The 16,652-nt window shown below is 51.7% G+C and overlaps 2 protein-coding genes across 13 annotated transcripts in view; one reads left to right on the top strand and one right to left on the bottom strand.

Annotated features, from left to right (window-relative positions):
- The first annotated feature begins 1,083 nt into the window (after positions 1-1,083).
- On the top strand, positions 1,084-6,366 carry Znf574 (zinc finger protein 574). Of its 4 annotated transcripts, none has more exons than XM_048440492.3 (2): positions 1,084-1,216; positions 3,405-6,366. In XM_048440492.3, the coding sequence occupies exon 2, from the start codon at positions 3,425-3,427 to the stop codon at positions 6,113-6,115; it is 2,691 nt and encodes an 896-aa protein (XP_048296449.2). In that variant the 5' UTR covers positions 1,084-1,216; positions 3,405-3,424; the 3' UTR covers positions 6,116-6,366. The 4 variants fall into 4 exon arrangements, with proteins under 4 accessions (XP_048296449.2, XP_048296450.2, XP_048296451.2 ...); XM_048440493.3 differs by lacking the exon at positions 1,084-1,216 and adding an exon at positions 1,231-1,314; XM_048440494.3 differs by lacking the exon at positions 1,084-1,216 and adding an exon at positions 1,524-2,722.
- A 4,768-nt stretch (positions 6,367-11,134) lies between these two features.
- Positions 11,135-16,652, bottom strand: part of Pou2f2 (POU class 2 homeobox 2) — a 44,282-nt gene continuing 38,764 nt past the window's right edge. For 5 of the 9 annotated variants that reach the window (XM_048440476.3, XM_048440479.3, XM_085694271.2 and 2 more), the window contains one exon: positions 11,135-16,573. In XM_048440476.3, coding sequence (XP_048296433.1) covers positions 16,248-16,573 — 326 coding nt within the window. In that variant the 3' untranslated portion in view covers positions 11,135-16,247. The remainder of the gene's footprint in view (positions 16,574-16,652) is intronic. The other 4 variants (XM_048440486.3, XM_048440488.3, XM_048440489.3 and 1 more) reach the window with 2 other exon arrangements.

Genomic DNA, 16,652 nt, shown 5'->3' with positions numbered 1-16,652 from the left:
TTTACCCTGAGACAATGCCTGGCAGGCCGAGATTACCCAACCCTTACCCAAGCAGACCAATCAAAAGAAATTCCTGGCATTCCAAGCACTGTAGATAGAAACACCTACCAGCACTTCACCAGAACACCCCTAGACAAATGTTAGGCAATCAGGGGTCCTGAACCTCAGAGACCCCTCACTCCCACCTTTACTACTATAAAAACCCAATTCTAATTGAGCTTGGGGCTCTCCGGATATCCCAATACGTTGAACATGCGGAGAGACCGAGTTTGCAAACTTGATTAAAATAAAGGCTCTTTGCTTTTACATATGGGACTCTGTCTCCTTTGTTGGCTTTTGTGGGGACCCAGGGATTTGGGCATAACACTAACCGAGCTTTTCCTTTTTCTCTCTTCTACCTTTTTCCCACTTTCTGCCAAGTACTTTAGGTTTTCCTCTTCCCCTAAACTTCCTTTCCTAACATTTTTCTTTCCATCCCGCCCTGCCTTAATTTCCTCCCTACCCTTTTCATCCCCCCCCCCAATAAAAAAATGAAATCTTTAAGCCCCGGTTTCCCCCTTTCACTAAGCCTGACTGCTCCTGCTTGGTCCCCGCTCCCATTCCCGACGAGCGGTGTCTCATTTCCTGCCACTGGCCCTCGGGGGTTCTTGGGCTGTAATCCGCCGGCCTTCACAGCACTGCGTGTCTCAAAAACCCACACCTTGCTCAAAATCCCAAGGCCCAGGCTGGCCGGGCGCCCCCAAGATGGCGCCTACAGCCTCGTTCCGCCTCCCGACGTCACCGCGCAGCTCTCCGTTCAGCGATGCCCTTTCGACCATCAAAGGCGGAGTCCAAAAAGATTTGGGAGGGGAGGATCCTCTTGGGAGGCCTACAGGGGCGGGCGCTAGCTACCTGGAGGCCGAGCGGTGGGGGAATATTGATAGAGGATTGGCTGGGCGCTGCCTGATCCCGCTCCTCCTCGCTATTGGCTAAGTCCTCAGAAACCTGAGCACCGATTGGTCTAACGGCAGGACCAGGCGGGCGATGATTGGGCGCATTGCGCAGCCAGCGAGGCGGAAGGTGGGAGGGGCGTTGTTGAGAGAGGGCCCCCGGACGAGAGCGAGGTTGCGGAGCAGGCGAGACGACGGGCGCTAGAGAGGACGCGGTGCTAGAGTGGCTGTGCGAAGGGAGCTGCAGCCCGCTGCCCGGCCTGGGGCCGGCTAGACGGCCGAGGCGGGTGAGTTCCCGCGGGAGCGCGGAGGCCCGCCCCCCAACCCCGCGCCTCGCTCGCGTCATTCGGTCTGCACGCTGAAGGCCTGGAGGAGCGCGCCCCGGGTGCGGAAGGCGGAGCGGCCGTTGGCCGCTGGGCGCGCGGGCCGGGCGGGGGCCGGGCCGGGGCGGCGTTTGGGGTAGAGGGACAGGAGTTGTGTGCGGGGCTGAGTGAGGAGGGGCAGGGCTCGGACTGCGGGCTGGGGACCGACCTTGGCGGGAAGGGGAGGTCCCGGTGCTGCCTCGGCGGAGGGCTCTCTGTTTGCGTGGGGTACCGGGGCCACGGGTGGGTGCGCTGGAATGGGTCCAGGATCGAAAAAGGACGATTGGAGGGCTCTAGGTTGCTGGGGTGGGGAGGTGGCCCGAGAAAGGAGGTAATGAATGCAGGGAGGGAAATCGATTTCTGCCTGGAAAGAACTAAAGCAGAGAAGGGGTTTGAGGTATCTTTAGAACTAAGGGAGCGGTCCAGGTGTGGAAAATGGGGTTATATTAATACGGAAGGCCGATAAACCCACGGAATTGGGGGTTGAAATACCCTCGGAAAGTACTGACTGCTGTCTTTCTGTTCTTATAAGTAACCATAGGTTGAACTGGGGAGGGATTATTTTGTTTTAGGTACAGGTAAGTAGGCCAAAGTGAAGTAGTCTTGGGTGTAACTGGAGAGAGAGAAAGGTGGTAGGTAGTCTGGGACTGTCGGAGTTGAGAATGAGATGTGACATACTGGTAACTTTGAGGTTCTGGGTTTCCCCATAGTCGTAGGCTAGTGAGAAGGATTATGAAGAAGACGGGGCTCTTTTTGCTGTCTTTGGGTACTGATGGAGTTTTTGTATGAGAGATATTGGGAGCCCTGAAGAGGATAGAAACAGCAAGAGGGAAAGGTTAAGCCACTGTGAAGGATAGGTTGGATGTCCCTGGACAAGATTAGTGTGTGGGAATCTTCTTTGCAAAAAGGACAAATTTATATGAAATGGGGATCTAAAAGTTCCTGGAGTGGGTTAGGATAGATTTGGAACTTTTCTCAAAAGAAGAAAGGTTTAGATTGATACTGTTATGAGCTTATGTGACGTTGTAACGTTGGCCTGGACCTTAATGCAAAAAAGGGTAGTTTTGTTATCCCCCCCCCCAAAAAAAAGCCCATAATAGGCATCTCTAGATGAGTTGTGGTGGCTTTAGGAAAAAGAGGGAGTCATGCCCCTGAGAAAAGGGGATCTGGGTGCTCAGAGGGGATAGCCCAGTACCCTTGGTCTTGATGGAGAGAGAAGGGCATGAGGAGGGTGAGAACAGTTTCCATGTAAAGGACAGTTTCTCTGTATAGTGTGACTGACTGTCCTGTAACTTGCTCTGTGGGCTAGGCTGACCTCAAACTCAAGGAATTCAGAGATCCACCTGCTTCTGCCTCCTGAGTTCTGAGATTAAAGGTGCCACCACCCAGCTGAGAAGGTCTTGATGTGCTTAGCTTGAACCAGTTTTAAGAGTGAGTACCAGGAAATGGTTAAGGAAGGAAGTCTGGAGATGGATTGAACCAGGGAGAGAAAATTGGAGATTGGGTGACTTGATGTGAGGAATCTGGACATTGTTGGTTAGCAGAGGTTGTGTGGCAAGGGGAGGCTCAGACCACCAGAGCCTAAGATAGAGTAGGGATGTTGGTTTGTACACCAGTTTGAATGGTCTGAGTGTAAAAAGTTTGAGCCTTTGAGGAAGAGCAGAATCCATGTAGGAGGGCAGCTGGGAAACGAGCCAGGAGAGTGAGGATTCTGTAGGTAGGCTGGCAAAAGAGTGCTGTCCCGGGCAATGGTGAGGAGTCGCAGGAAGGTCTGTATCCCAGGGAGAGCAGCTCCTGTGTTGTGGACAGGGCCTTGGGAACCTGTTCTGAGGCGTGGGAATGCCGAGGATTAACTGGGATCTGGTGGGTGGAGTTTGCTGCAAGTTCATTGAGAAGAGAGACTTCGGGGTGGAGTCTCTAGGAAAAGACCACTGGAGAAATTTGTGTTGGCTGTTTGCTATGTTCAGGGAAGGAAGGATTCTTAGGGAGGGTGTTATAGTGGAAAATTCAGAAGTTGGAGGAGGAAGTATGTCTGAGAGTTTAGAATGTAGAGGTGACACAGGGAAAGAACTGCCCTGGAGGATTAACTTGTCTCCGCCCTCCCTTCCCTCAGCCCAGGGCCTTGCTGCTGTCATGACTGAGGAGAGCGAGGAGACATTCCTGTATATCGAGCACCGCTATGTCTGCTCTGAGTGCAACCAGCTCTATGGCTCCCTGGAGGAGGTGCTTGTGCACCAGAACTCCCACGTGCCCCAGCAGCACTTTGAGCTGGTGGACGTGGCTGACCCTGGAGTCACGGTGGCCACAGAGGCAGCTTCAGGCACAGGCCTATATCAGACCCTCATACAGGAGAGCCAGTACCAGTGTCTTGAGTGTGGACAACTGCTCCTGTCACCTAGCCAGCTCCTGGAGCACCAGGAGCTACACCTGAAAATGATGGCACCCCAGGAGGCAGTGCCCGCTGAGCCACCCCCCAAGGTGCCCCCCTTGAGTTCCAGCACCATCCACTACGAGTGTGTGGATTGTAAGGTTCTGTTTGCCAGCCAGGAGCTGTGGCTGAACCATCGGCAGATGCACCTCAGGGCCACCCCCACCAAGGCTCCTGCCCCTGTTGTCTTGGGGTCTCCAGTTGTCTTGGGCTCCCCTGTGGGCCAGACCCGAGTAGCTGTGGAACATTCATACCGAAAGGCCGAAGAAGGTGGGGAAGGGGCAGCTGTCCCGGCTGCAGCTGCCGCCACGACTGAGATGGTGACAGAAGTGGAACTGCTCCTCTACAAGTGCTCTGAGTGCTCCCAGCTCTTCCAGCTGCCTGCTGACTTTCTGGAGCACCAGGCCACCCACTTCCCTACTGTCCCAGAGGTCGAGGAGCCTGCCACAAAGCAGGAAACTCTGATCCCCTCGCCCACCGAGGTGCCAGTGTCTCTACCCGACCCCTTGCCAACCTCTGACCATAGCTACGAGCTGCGCAATGGGGAGACCACTGGACGGGATCGGCGGGGACGGAAGCCCCGGAGGAACAACAGTGGAGAGTCAGGTACGGCAGCCACCCAGGAACTCTTCTGCTCAGCCTGTGACCAGCTCTTCCTTTCACCCCACCAGCTGCAGCAGCACTTTCGGAGCCACCGGGAGGGTGTCTTTAAGTGTCCCCTGTGCAGTCGTGTCTTCCCTAGCCCTTCTAGTCTGGATCAGCACCTTGGCGACCATAGCAGCGAATCTCATTTCCTATGTGTAGACTGTGGCCTGGCCTTTGGCACAGAAGCCCTTCTCTTGGCCCACCGGCGAGCCCATACTCCAAATCCTCTTCATTCGTGTCCCTGTGGAAAGACCTTTGTCAACCTTACCAAGTTCCTTTATCACCGGCGTACCCATGGGGCAGGAGGTGTCCCTTTGCCCACAGCACCAGTTCTGCCAGAGGAGCCTGCTGTTAGTGTTTCTGAGCCAGCCCCTACAGAGACCAGAGAGCCAGAGACCCCAGAGCTCCCGGTGTCTGAGGAGAACCCATCAGAGCCTGCAGCTCCAGGCACTTACCGCTGCCTATTATGTAGCCGTGAGTTTGTCAAGGCTTTGCAGCTGACCCGGCACCAGCGTTTTGTGCATCGACTGGAACGGCGTCACAAATGCAGCATTTGTGGCAAGATGTTCAAGAAGTCGTCTCATGTGCGGAACCATCTGCGCACACACACCGGGGAACGGCCCTTCCCCTGCCCTGACTGCTCCAAGCCCTTCAACTCACCTGCCAACCTGGCCCGCCACCGGCTCACACACACGGGGGAACGACCCTACCGGTGCGGGGACTGTGGCAAGGCTTTCACTCAGAGCTCCACTCTGAGACAGCATCGCCTGGTGCACGCCCAGCATTTCCCCTACCGCTGCCAGGAGTGTGGACTGCGTTTTCATCGCCCATATCGCCTGCTCATGCACCGCTACCACCACACAGGCGAGTACCCCTACAAGTGTCGGGAGTGTCCCCGCTCCTTCTTGCTGCGCCGGCTGCTAGAGGTACACCAGCTTGTGGTCCACGCTGGGCGCCAGCCCCACCACTGCCCATCCTGTGGGGCTGCCTTCCCCTCCTCGCTGCGGCTTTATGAGCATCGGTGTGCAGCTGCTGCTGCCCAGGCTCCACGGCGCTTTGAGTGTGGGACCTGTGGCAAGAAAGTAGGCTCTGCTGCTCGTCTGCAGGCCCATGAAGCTGCCCATGCTGCTGCTGGTCCTGGAGAAGTCTTGGCTAAGGAACCTCCAGCTCCCAGGGCCTCAAGGGCAACTCGCACACCCGTCACTCCATCCCCAACAGCCCTTGGTGGTGCAACCTCTGCTGCTTCTGCAGCCCCTGCCCGGCGGCGTGGCCTGGAATGCAGTGAATGCAAGAAGCTGTTCAGCACTGAGACATCACTGCAGGTGCACCGACGGATCCACACAGGAGAGCGGCCGTACCCATGTCCAGACTGTGGCAAGGCCTTCCGCCAGAGTACCCATCTGAAAGACCACCGGCGCTTACACACAGGTGAGCGGCCCTTTGCCTGTGAAGTGTGTGGCAAGGCCTTTGCCATCTCCATGCGCCTGGCAGAACATCGCCGCATTCACACGGGTGAACGGCCCTACTCCTGCCCCGACTGTGGCAAGAGCTACCGCTCCTTCTCCAACCTCTGGAAGCACCGCAAGACTCACCAGCAGCAGCACCAGGCGGCAGTGCGGCAGCAACTGGCAGAGGCGGAGGCCGCTGTGGGTCTGGCTGTGATGGAAACTGCGGTGGAGGCTCTGCCCCTCGTGGAGGCCATTGAGATCTACCCTTTAGCCGAGGCTGAAGGGGTCCAGATCAGCAGCTGACTGGTCCCCATTTTCCTCTTCAGCATCACCAAGTCCTGATGCTGCAGGTCTCCAACAGCCCCTTAAAACCTGTGTACATATTGTACCCCACTCTCCTCTCCACCACCATATAAGTTCTGTAACTAAATTTATTCTCTTCTCTAAGGGGGTTGCTCTGGGGTCCTTGGTACATAAAGGACCCCTCCCCCTCTCCCCACCTTCCACTTGTTTGGTGGTCTCCAAATGAAGCAGTCAATAAAGACTGAGTTGGACATTTTTGTGCTTTTATCAGGCCGAGTATGTAGGGTGGGTTTGGGGGATCGTGAGACCAGGCACTAGCTGACTTCCCCTGGCCACATCCCTAGCACCCCAATAGAACTTGACAGATAGAGTTGGTACAGTTTGCTGGATTGAAAAAGCAGCCAGAGTTCATGGCATGGTTCTTTGAAACAGACCTCTTGTGTCAGATGAAGGCAGCATGTCTTGCCACTAGAGGGCCCCTCAGCCTATGGAAAATCTTAAAGCAATTTGGGTGTTGAAGGAGCCGGTGTTACTGGAACATCGAGAGAAACATTGGTGCGCTTCTCAGCCCTGGCCCTCCATTTCCTGCCTGATGTGATTGCATCCCACAAAGACATCTGGATTTCTCAAACTAGATCCCTGAAGGCAGGCAGACTTGGGTCAGGTGTGATCAGCAACAGTGACCGAGGGGAGCGCCTGGGGCTTTACCCTGTAACAGTTGGAAGTTCTGAGTAATGGGTTCTAGAGTAGGAAGTGCCTTGGCTCACCATGCCAAGTTGCGGCTAAGCCAATGGACATTTATTGTAGGAAGAAAGTGATGGAATGCCTGGTCAGTGTCACCCTTCCATACACACCCCAAGAATGCAGATTCGCTTGGGTCTCCCACATGCTGGGCAAGCTCACTACCACTAAGCTATATCCTCATCTCTCTCATTTTGAGACCAGGTTTTGCTTTTTGCCCAGTTGGCCTTTGGGATCACTCTATATATTCTAGGCAGGCTCTGAGTTTGGTGGCCCTCCTGCTTCAGCTTTTTGGGTAGCTGGGGCTACAAGCCTGTTCTCTTGGGTTAGTTTGATTTAACCCTGTGGAGATCATGTTTTACACAGGAGGCCTCTGGAATGACTTGCTGACAGACAGTTCAACCCAGGGCAGAGCTTGAATTTAAATCTAGTTTCATTTGGTTTAAGCATCCATATTCTTTTTTAAAAAATTTATTTTTTTTTAAAGATTCTGTCTACATGTATGCCTGCATGCCAGAAAAGGGTACCAGGTCTCATGGATGGCTGTGAGCCACCATATGGTTGCTGGGAATTGAACTCAGGACCTCTGGAAGAACAGCCAGTGTTCTTAACTTCTGAGCCATCTCTCCAGCCCCTAAGCATCCATATTCTGTTCTGTCTGGCCCATGACCTTGCCTAGCAAGAAAGTGGAAGCGACTAGATAAGGATTATTCCAGTCCCTTCTGTTAGAAAGAATCCCTCTTCTTAGAAGGACACTACTTGGAACTGGGCAGGGGGACAGGACCTTAGACCTGCCCACTGAGCATACCTGTCACTGTGGCTTGATCTGTTGCTCAGATGGAAGAAGACCTGCCTCCTGCTTTTTATTTTTATGCCACTGTCCTTAATTATAATAATTAATTATAATAATTTAGAAAAGAAAACACTGGTTACAACCTGGCAAGAGGGCCCATTTGCCACACAAACCTTGTAACCTTTGATTCCCAGAGCTCATGATGAAACCAGCTCCCATAGGTTGCCCTTTGACCTCTACCCACCAGCTCCCACAGGTTGCCCTTCAACCTCTACCTGTGCACCACGGCCTGCATGCACTTGTAGTCACACAAAAACAAATGGTAAAAGCACCTGTTGGATATCTCTATCAGTTACTTTAAACATGCAGTTGGTTTTCCACTAGGGTTTCTCAATCATAGATACCATCTTCAGTGCCTGCCTACCCTGCAGGAAAGACCTAAGCCACTAACCCAAGTATCAGGTCCTATTCCCCAGGAACCAACCTCCTCCTTGGAAGATCTGTACTGTTTGTACAAGCTATCTCAAGTAAATGGCTCAGCAGTCAGATCCTTTGTCCTTGTGAACCAGATGCAAAACTGAAACAAAAAGGGATAGGAATGGAGGAAAAGCATGATGCTGGTTGGCCACAGTATTAAGGTGTTTTCAACAGTCATTAGCCCCTTGACAGTGGAGTGACCCTCCTTCATGGAGCTCCCACTCCCACAAAAAAGTCAGGCAGTGGTGGCACAAGCCTTTAGTCCCAGCACTTGGGAGGCAGAGGCTGGTGGATCTGAGTTGTGTAGCCAAGGCTACACAGAGAAATCCTGTCTTGAAAAACAAAAACAAAACAAAAAAAAAAAAACTGTCTAGAAAGGTGTTCCAGAGGACCCACGTTGGATAGCTCTCAACTGCCTGTAACTCCAGCTCCAGGAGATGAGATGTCCTCTTCTTACATATGGGCATCCTCACACGTCATACACGGGTACATGTATACATAAAAAGACGGAGTTGATCAACCCCCTGAGAGTTTTGATGACTTTTGAGCCTTAGTCCTAAAGAAAGATAATACAGATTTTCCCAAATCAGTGGATGTTACATGTCCCCTTTCTAAGATGTGCATCCAGCCAGCACACCCAAGGTGTAATCCAGGAACCTGCACTGGGCAAGTAATGAAAGTGACCTCAGGCTCTTCTAAGAAAGGCTTTCCTTGCCTAACTCCCTTTGTAAGAGAGGATTATTCTTGTGTATGGCCCAGGCTCCTTGCCTCAACCTCAGCGTGCCAGAATTGCCAGTCTCCGCCACCACACCCAGCTGCATTGCCTGCTTTATTTAGAATTTGCAGGAGCAGTAGCCAAGGGAACATAGCAGTGCCCACTAGTAGCTTATAAAACTTGACAAGAGAGGCCAGCTAACTAGGCAGGGCATGCCCAAGAGCCTGGACGTTATTACGCTCCAGGTAGATGCTTAGTGAAGGCTTCAGGACTGCTCTCCAGTGTGTGAGTCATGGAACATCTATGGTTCTGACTGCAGCCCCTCAAAGGCCAGCAAAAATCTTCCTCAGCCAACTGTATTGACTTAAGAGGGAAAAGTGCTTTAAAAAAAAGAACAGAGATGGGGGCTGGAGAGATGGCTTAGAGCTTAAGAGCACTGGCTGCTCTTCCAGAGGTCCTGAGTTCAATTCCCAGCAACCACATGATAGCTCACAACCATCTGTAATGAGATCTGGCATCATCTCCTGGCAAGTATATAATTCTATAATTTTAAAAAAATAATGGAGATAGAACCCATGGCCTGGCACGTAGCTCATGTCTCCAATCTTAAGCCTTTCCTATTGACTTGCCTGGATCTCAGCACCTGTGTCCCAGACAGGACGCAACAAGGACAAAGGAAGGCCAGTGGCTCTGATGAGACCAGTTCTGATTTTCAGTGGTAGCATCTGGGAGTCACCCCAGCCCTGACCTGGGAAGTTGCTTCGGCAAATGACTAGTTCGAGACCGCAGGATACGTTGTTATTCAATCTGACTTCAAAGTCAATGTGTGTGTGGGTGTGTGCGTGTGCATGGCTGGGGGGGGGTTGAAACCTTGTACTAGTGATTTACCACTGAGCCACATCCTCAGTCCCCTCCCCCTTTTCAGCCAGGGTCTTACTGTGTAGCTCAGATTGCTTCAAACTCTCAATCTTCCAGCCTCATGTATTATTCTCATTTTTAGACAAGATCTTATGTAGCCCAGGTTGGTCACTTAAGTATACAAAACTGATCCTGACCGCAGTCTCTGCCTCCTGTGTGCTAGGATTAGTGGTCTATGTTCATATTTGTATGTACATGTGGAAGCTTGAGGGCAAGCTTACTTCCTGTCCTCAGAAACGCTGTCCACCTCCTTTGAGACAGGATCTCTTCCTGACCTGGAGTTGACCAATTATGCTAGACTGGCTGGCCACCCCATTCACAGGGCTCCACCTCTCCCTGTCTTCCTAGTGCTGGGATTCCAAGGGTGGCGGCATTTTTACATGCATCTGGGGCTCCAATCCAGATCCCTGTGCTTGCAAGACAAGCACTGAAGATTGAACTCTTATTATTAACTTTAATTAATTTTGGTTTTTCAAGACAGAGTTTCTCTATACAGACCAGTATCTGTATAGAGTCCTCCAACTCAGAGATCTGCCTGCCTTTGTCTCCTGAGTGCTGGAATTAAAGGTGTGCGCCACCACTGCCCCAGCCTATCAACTCTTATTTTAAAGGTCTTTTTTGTTCTTTGGGGAGGCACCCAGGGAAGGAGGTGGGCAATATTGGCTGATTTCTTGGCTTCTTCGTGGTTCTTACTGAAGACAGTTTTATAGAGAGCTGTATATCCTCAGCATTATTTACTTATTTATTTAGACTGGGTCTCGCTGTATGGACCTGATTGGCCTGAAACTCAATGTATAAGAGACTGGCCTCAAACTCAGAGATCTGCCAGTCTCTTCCTCCTGGCTGCTGGGATTAAAGGCATCCACCACCATGCCCAGCTCTTAATAATTTAACCATTCCATTCAGTTCTGCAACTTCATGCGGTAGGCATTGTCCTGTCTACCACGGAAGCCCATGCGGTAGGCATTGTCCTACGACTGAGAACCACTGAAGCCCGTGAGGTATGTACTGCCCTGTTCTATAGAACCACTGAAGCTCATGTCTATTGAAAAATGGCGGAACTGAGATTTTTTAATTTGAATTCTTCCTAAATCCCTCAAATTTTCTGAATGTTGAAAAAACATTCAGGTCTTTTAACCATTGTGTGTGTGGTGGAGGATAGATAGATGTTTCCTTGTTTGCCTTTTGGCCTTGCACTTACTATGTAACTCAAACCAGCCCCGGTACCAGGCAGTGATCCTCCTGCTTCAGCCTGCACAGCCTGGGACTGCAGAGCCAGGCCACCACCCTTTCCCCTCCGCAGTTCACATTCCCAACCCACACCCTGACCTGGCTTACTATTCCCCGGAAACAGAAGGCCAAGAGACACCAGACATCATTTCTCTCTGTACAATTTTTAATTTTTTATTTTTTGATGTTTGTTGTTCAGATGAATGACACAAGTTACAAAAACGGGGCCTTTAAAAGAAGCACATTGTACAATGAACAAGCAGATTGAAGTTAAAAACACTGAAACACTAACCCGCTACCACAAGAAGAGACAGGGAAGGGATCTGAGGGAGGAAAGGGGCTGCCAACACGGGTGGGTCAGACAACCAAAAGGGGAGCGACCTTGATGGGCCTGGTGGGTCTCCAGGGCCCACTTCCTGGCCCACTACTTACCAAGGCTCCCCACTCCTGTCTCCTCCACCTGGACATTCAAGTGAGTAGGTGAGGGACAGCCACACCCAAAAAGGTGGAGCCAGTCAGATCTTTACTAGGCAAAGTGGTCACTGCCCTAGTGTATGGCCTTGGCAGGTGACTGATGGCAGTCAGGGGCCAGAGGAGGTGACCAAAGACTAGGCCTCCTCTTCAGCCCCAAAGATGTCTGCCCTTCTGCCCCTACTCCCCAGCTATAATCCAAAGGCCCTCTGTTCAGAAGCCCCTGTCACCCTGCAATTACATAAATAAATAAATATTGAGCCCCTGGGCTTAGAGGACAGTTTGGGGGAAGGGCAGCAGGGCTAGAGGAAAGGGGGGGCAGGGGAATAGGGGATCACAGACAAAGTAAGTAGTCGTCTCCGTCCCAGCAACACTTTTCTGGATTTTTTTTCTTTGCTCCTTTTTGCTTGTTTAGGAAGGAGCCAACACCAAGGACAAATACTTAAAAATATACATTATTTTTTCTTTTTTTCTCGAAGCCTTTGTCATCGTCGTCTTGCTTTGGAGACTGCTGAGGTCAAAGTTTAAACCGCACAAAAGAACCACGGCTTGAAGTTTTTGTGGGATTTTTGTTTTTGTTTTCTTTTTTTTTTATTGTTTTTTATTTGTTTGTTTTTGGGTTTTTGTTTTTTTATTTTTTATTTTTTTAATTTTTTATTCTAATTTTTTTCACTTTTTTTTCCAACGTATAAAAAGGTAGCGGAGTTGTCTGTGGTTTGTTTTTTTTTTTTTTTTTCTTTTTTTCTTTTTTAAATGGTTAAATCTTTGGTTTGTTTCTTTTTTTCTCTTGGAGGCCTTTATCTCTCGCACTTGCCTTTCCCACTCAGAGACAGGTGGGGGCCATGTGTCTCAATCTTGCTCATTAGTCTCTCTCACCCTGGGTGAGATGGAGAGAGAGGCACCCTGGGAATGAGCTGAAGGAGAAAAACTAGTCAGGTCAAGAGGTCATTCCCCTGACTTGACTAGTTCCTGGCTGGAGCTCCCAAGGTGAGGGCTTGGAGACTCTCTTGGTCTTCTGGGAAGATGCATAAGACCCCAGTTTCTAAAGGGGCTTGGGAACCCCATTCATCCATCCATCCCTCAACCACCCCTAAACATACATCCAGCCCCTTCCTTCCACTTCTGTCCCTACCCTGTCCCTCCAGAGGGGAACAGAGAGGCGGTTTCGTTACTGGCATTATTTATTTATTTATTTTTGGCACAAATGGTCCACCGTTGGGGCAGACCAGTCTCTGCTCCTCCCTTAAGGGAAGTCAGGGCTGGGAGAAGGGAAAGTCAGAACACTGCCTTCACCCCAGTCCACTCAGCTCTCCCTCAGCCCAGGCCCCTGGTCCACCATCTGACATCTAAGCTGGTGCAGGGTCTCCCTCCCCCACCCCATATAAAGCGCCCTAGCCCTCCAATCTCTCTCACACACAGACACACGGACACAGGCTCTGTACAGACCACAAAATAAAAACGATGAGATAGTTTTGTTTCCCGGAGTCGAGGCTGGGGTGACGGAGTGGAAGGGGCAGGTGGGGGTAGGAGGGACTAGAAGTCCCCCCACCTTTCCAAACCTAGCTCCTCCAAGCCCCCAGCCCCTTGCCCTGGCTGGCCCCCAGCCAACGATATTTGGTTTCTTTTTTTTTTTTTTTAACATTAAAGTTCTGAGGTATTTGGTGCCTTATCTAGAGTCCTCGGAGGAAGGGTCCCGGGGAGGGGGGGGGGAGACCTGGGGCTCACCTGCCCCTCCCTCCCTCCCACCCTCCCACTCCCTTCCCAATATTTGGTTTCACAGCTGTAGTTAAAGCTTGGGATTTGGTTATTTTTCCCCCTCCCAGGATTTTTTTCCTTCTTTTTCATTTCCCAGTGTGGGGGTTGGATGGGGAGGGTCCCCACCACCCCCAGTGCATGGGGGTCCCCTCCACCAATGTCAGGGCATCTGCCCGTCCCTGCCCCCTGCTTCCTGCTCTCTTTCTGCCCTACTCCTCCACACTGGAGTAGGGAGAGGTCCCAGGTAGGGACTTGATAGGGAGGAAGCAGGATGAATTGGGTGGTGAATCCTGGATTTTTCTCTTTTTTTTTCTTTTTTCTTTTTCTTTTTGGTCTAGAATCATAGTTTATGTTTGAGTCATCTCCACCATGCCTTCCATGCTGCCTGTCTTCTCAGAGGGTTTTTTGGGGGTTGGTTTGGTTGGTTGTAACTCCTTCATTCTGCTTTGTTCAAATGTCTTCCTATCCGGTCAGGAGCCCTTGGCCCCTTCTCCAGCTGTGGGCTGGGGTCCAGGCCCTCTTGCTAGCCGCTTCTCAGGAACGTATAATGGACAAACTCAGAGGTAGGGTGAGGGCAGGGAGTTGGTTCAGCAGAGTTGCTTACATTCCAGCAAGGATAGGTGGACGAGGTGCCAACCCCATTGGTGCCTGGTTGGGGGCAACCACTCCACCAGGGTTGGGTAAGGCACCCAAGGCCCCGAGTTAGTCTGGAGTCTCTGCTACCTCTGGAACCCGGCCCGACAGTTTTGCTTCTGGGTGGGAGAAGGGAGACCAGAAGAAAAGAGAACGCTGAGACCTAGGGGCTCTGGCTGCCTCTCCTCAGAGTGTCTAGGATGGAATGGGAGCCCTGGGCCATTACCCAGCTCTTCCCTCCCTCTGCTCCTGCCCAGCCAGGGGCAGGGGTCACTCTGATTTCAATGGCTCGCGTCCTTCACAGCAACTTTGGTTTGAGGAGAGATACAGAAAGAAGGCTATCAAGAGATGTGACGGAAGAATGATGAAGAGGGGAGAGGAAGGAGGGAGAGAAAGTGAGGAAGGGGAAGGAGAGAGAGAGAGAGAGAGAGAGAGAGAGAGAGAGAGAGAGAGAACAGAAACAGAGACCAAGAGGGAATCAAACTACCCAACAGTTGGTTTTCCTTCACCCATTCTTTTTGCTTTCCTTTTTTTTTCTTTTAAAGCTTTTTCAGTTGATTGGGGGGAGGCAGGGAGGGAGCTTGGGGCTCTTCACCCTCGTCCCTGACACCCTCTCTCAGCCCCACCCACCCGCTTCTGTCCACCCTGGCTGAGGGACAGGCCCGCCCCCCAGTTCCTCCCCCTCCAGCTTTCCGAAGACGACGTCCATGAGGTATTTGTGAAGAGAAAGAAGCATCCATCGTTCCGTCCGCCTTGGGGACCAAAGGCCTGGACCACTGTGCAGGGCTCGGCTCCACCTTGCGGCTCCTTCTTGTCTTGAAGAGTCCTAGTCTTCTTTCCCATATATATATATATCTATATATATCTATAAATTCTTTTTTCTAGTTTTAATTTATTGTTTGTTTGGTTTTCTGTTTTTGTTTTTTGTTGTTTTGTTCTTTTTTTTGGTTCAAAACTTTGTTGACCTCCACGATAGAAGGAGGACAAGGTGGCTCCCAGCAGCATCTCCTCTGTCCACTGTTGAGATATGTCCAGGAATAGGCAAATACAAGGTCCAGCCAAGACTCGTGGAGGTCTCATGGGAGTGGTGGCCACCACAGTGCCCTCTTGCATGGGGAACCACAGGACATGGCAATGTCACCACCATGTGGACCCTGGTGGAGATGCCATCCGGAGGAGCCCACAACTGGGGTGTGTGCGTGTGTGCATTGGGGGAGGGAAGGGAGAGGTATCTGCCAGTGTCAGAAAGGGCATAGGGTGGGCGGAGTGAGGTGAGTTGATCTTTTTGGTTTCTGGTTAATGTTAAAGAACGTGAAGGATTCCACGGATAGGCACTGGAATATGATTTTTTTTTTTTTCAGGGAAACTGACAGACAAGATGGAAAGAAAGACAACTTGGATGCTCTCACCTCATCACCCTTTGTTTGAAACAGCCACCTTCCCAATCAGGGGAGGAGGAAGACTCCAGACAGAAAGGGTGATGGAGCTGAGGAGGGGCTTTGGAGAGCTGGAACTTGGCAAAAAAAATAAAATTAAATTAAAAAAATTTTAAAAAGGCCTAGCTCACCCTTTAAAGGGAGAGGAGAGGTACAGGGAACAAAAAGCCAATACCCAGGCCTTCCTCTGAACTCTCCCCAGGCTGGGGGTTGGGAGGATTAAAGCAAGACCCCCTGCCCTGTCAGGGAGAGCTGGGGGGCAGGGGAACACACGGAAGGGACACATTCTGTTGAGCACAACGCTAAAAATTCTGTACATCCTTTGGGTGAAGCTACTGAATATTTGGTGTAAGGTTGTTCGGTCCTTCCTCTTGCCTTCTGGAAAAGACCATTTGGCAGGTGGCTCTGGGCCCTGGGCCTCCTGCCCCAGGCAATGCCCTGTCTCCATTGGCCCAGGGCTGAGGCTGGGCCAGCAAGCCAGCACATTCTCTAGTTCCTTCTTTGCCCACCCCCAGCGGGGGGTAAGGTTAGGAGTTGTTAGCCCCACAGCCAGGGCTCAGCGGCATGAGGTCCGACCTGCTGGAGGCTGCTCCGCTCCTGGCTGAGGGTTCTTATTTGGTGTCATAGCAGTGAGCACTCCAAGATCTGGCTCCAACTGGTTTTTGGTTTGTTTGATTGGGGGGGGGGTTGTTTGGTTGGTCTGGGGACATTTTTGTTCGTTTATTTTTCATCTCTGGTTCCTTTAGGGCAGCTGGTTTCTGTTGTGAATATTTTTGGTTTTCTCTTTTGTTGGTTTCTTTTTCTTTTCTCTCTTAATTTTTTTGGTTGATTTTTGGTATTTCCTCCTTTGTCACTCCTGCTCCCAGGATCCACTGTATCCCCCACCAGCCTCCTCGTCCCTTCTTGGGTGGGGGACCAATGTCGGGGGAGAGAGAGGAGTAGGAGAGGAGGCATGGCAGGCTCTCACTCAGCCTTGGACCCTGCCTCGGGTCCCCCTGGGCCTCCAGGGGTCTGTGCTGCCACTTCACTGCAAGTGGAGGATGATGAGGACGAAGAAGACGAGGAGAGCCCAGGAGACTTGCTGGAGATGGAGGCTGCCACGGCTGCAGCCGCTGCTGAGACCAGGCCCACGCCTGGCGGGGCACTGAGCAGGGGTAGCCCAGCGTGATTCAAGAAGAGAGGCGAGGTCACTAGGCCGGGGCTCCCTGGGGCCGCACCGGCTGCCCCCAGCACCAGGTTCCCGCTGCCATCAAGGCTGGTAAGGGGCAGGGTTCCACCAGAGGCCAGGGCTGGTGAGGAGAGAAGAGGCTGAGCTGGAGGTAAACCAGGCCATGGAGACCTTCGCCTCCTTGTGCCCTTCCTGAGTGC

The sequence above is a fragment of the Myodes glareolus genome, chromosome 1 (genome assembly GCF_982192425.1).
Source record: "Myodes glareolus chromosome 1, mMyoGla1.1, whole genome shotgun sequence".
Classification (NCBI taxonomy): Eukaryota; Metazoa; Chordata; class Mammalia; order Rodentia; family Cricetidae; genus Myodes; species Myodes glareolus.
Note: the sequence above shows the minus strand (reverse complement) of the source record. Positions and strands in the feature narration are given on the sequence as shown.

Excerpts from the sequence above, each read along its gene's own strand:
- Znf574 (XM_048440492.3), top strand. The coding sequence starts at position 3,425 with ATGACTGAGGAGAGCGAGGAGACATTCCTGTATATCGAGCACCGCTAT.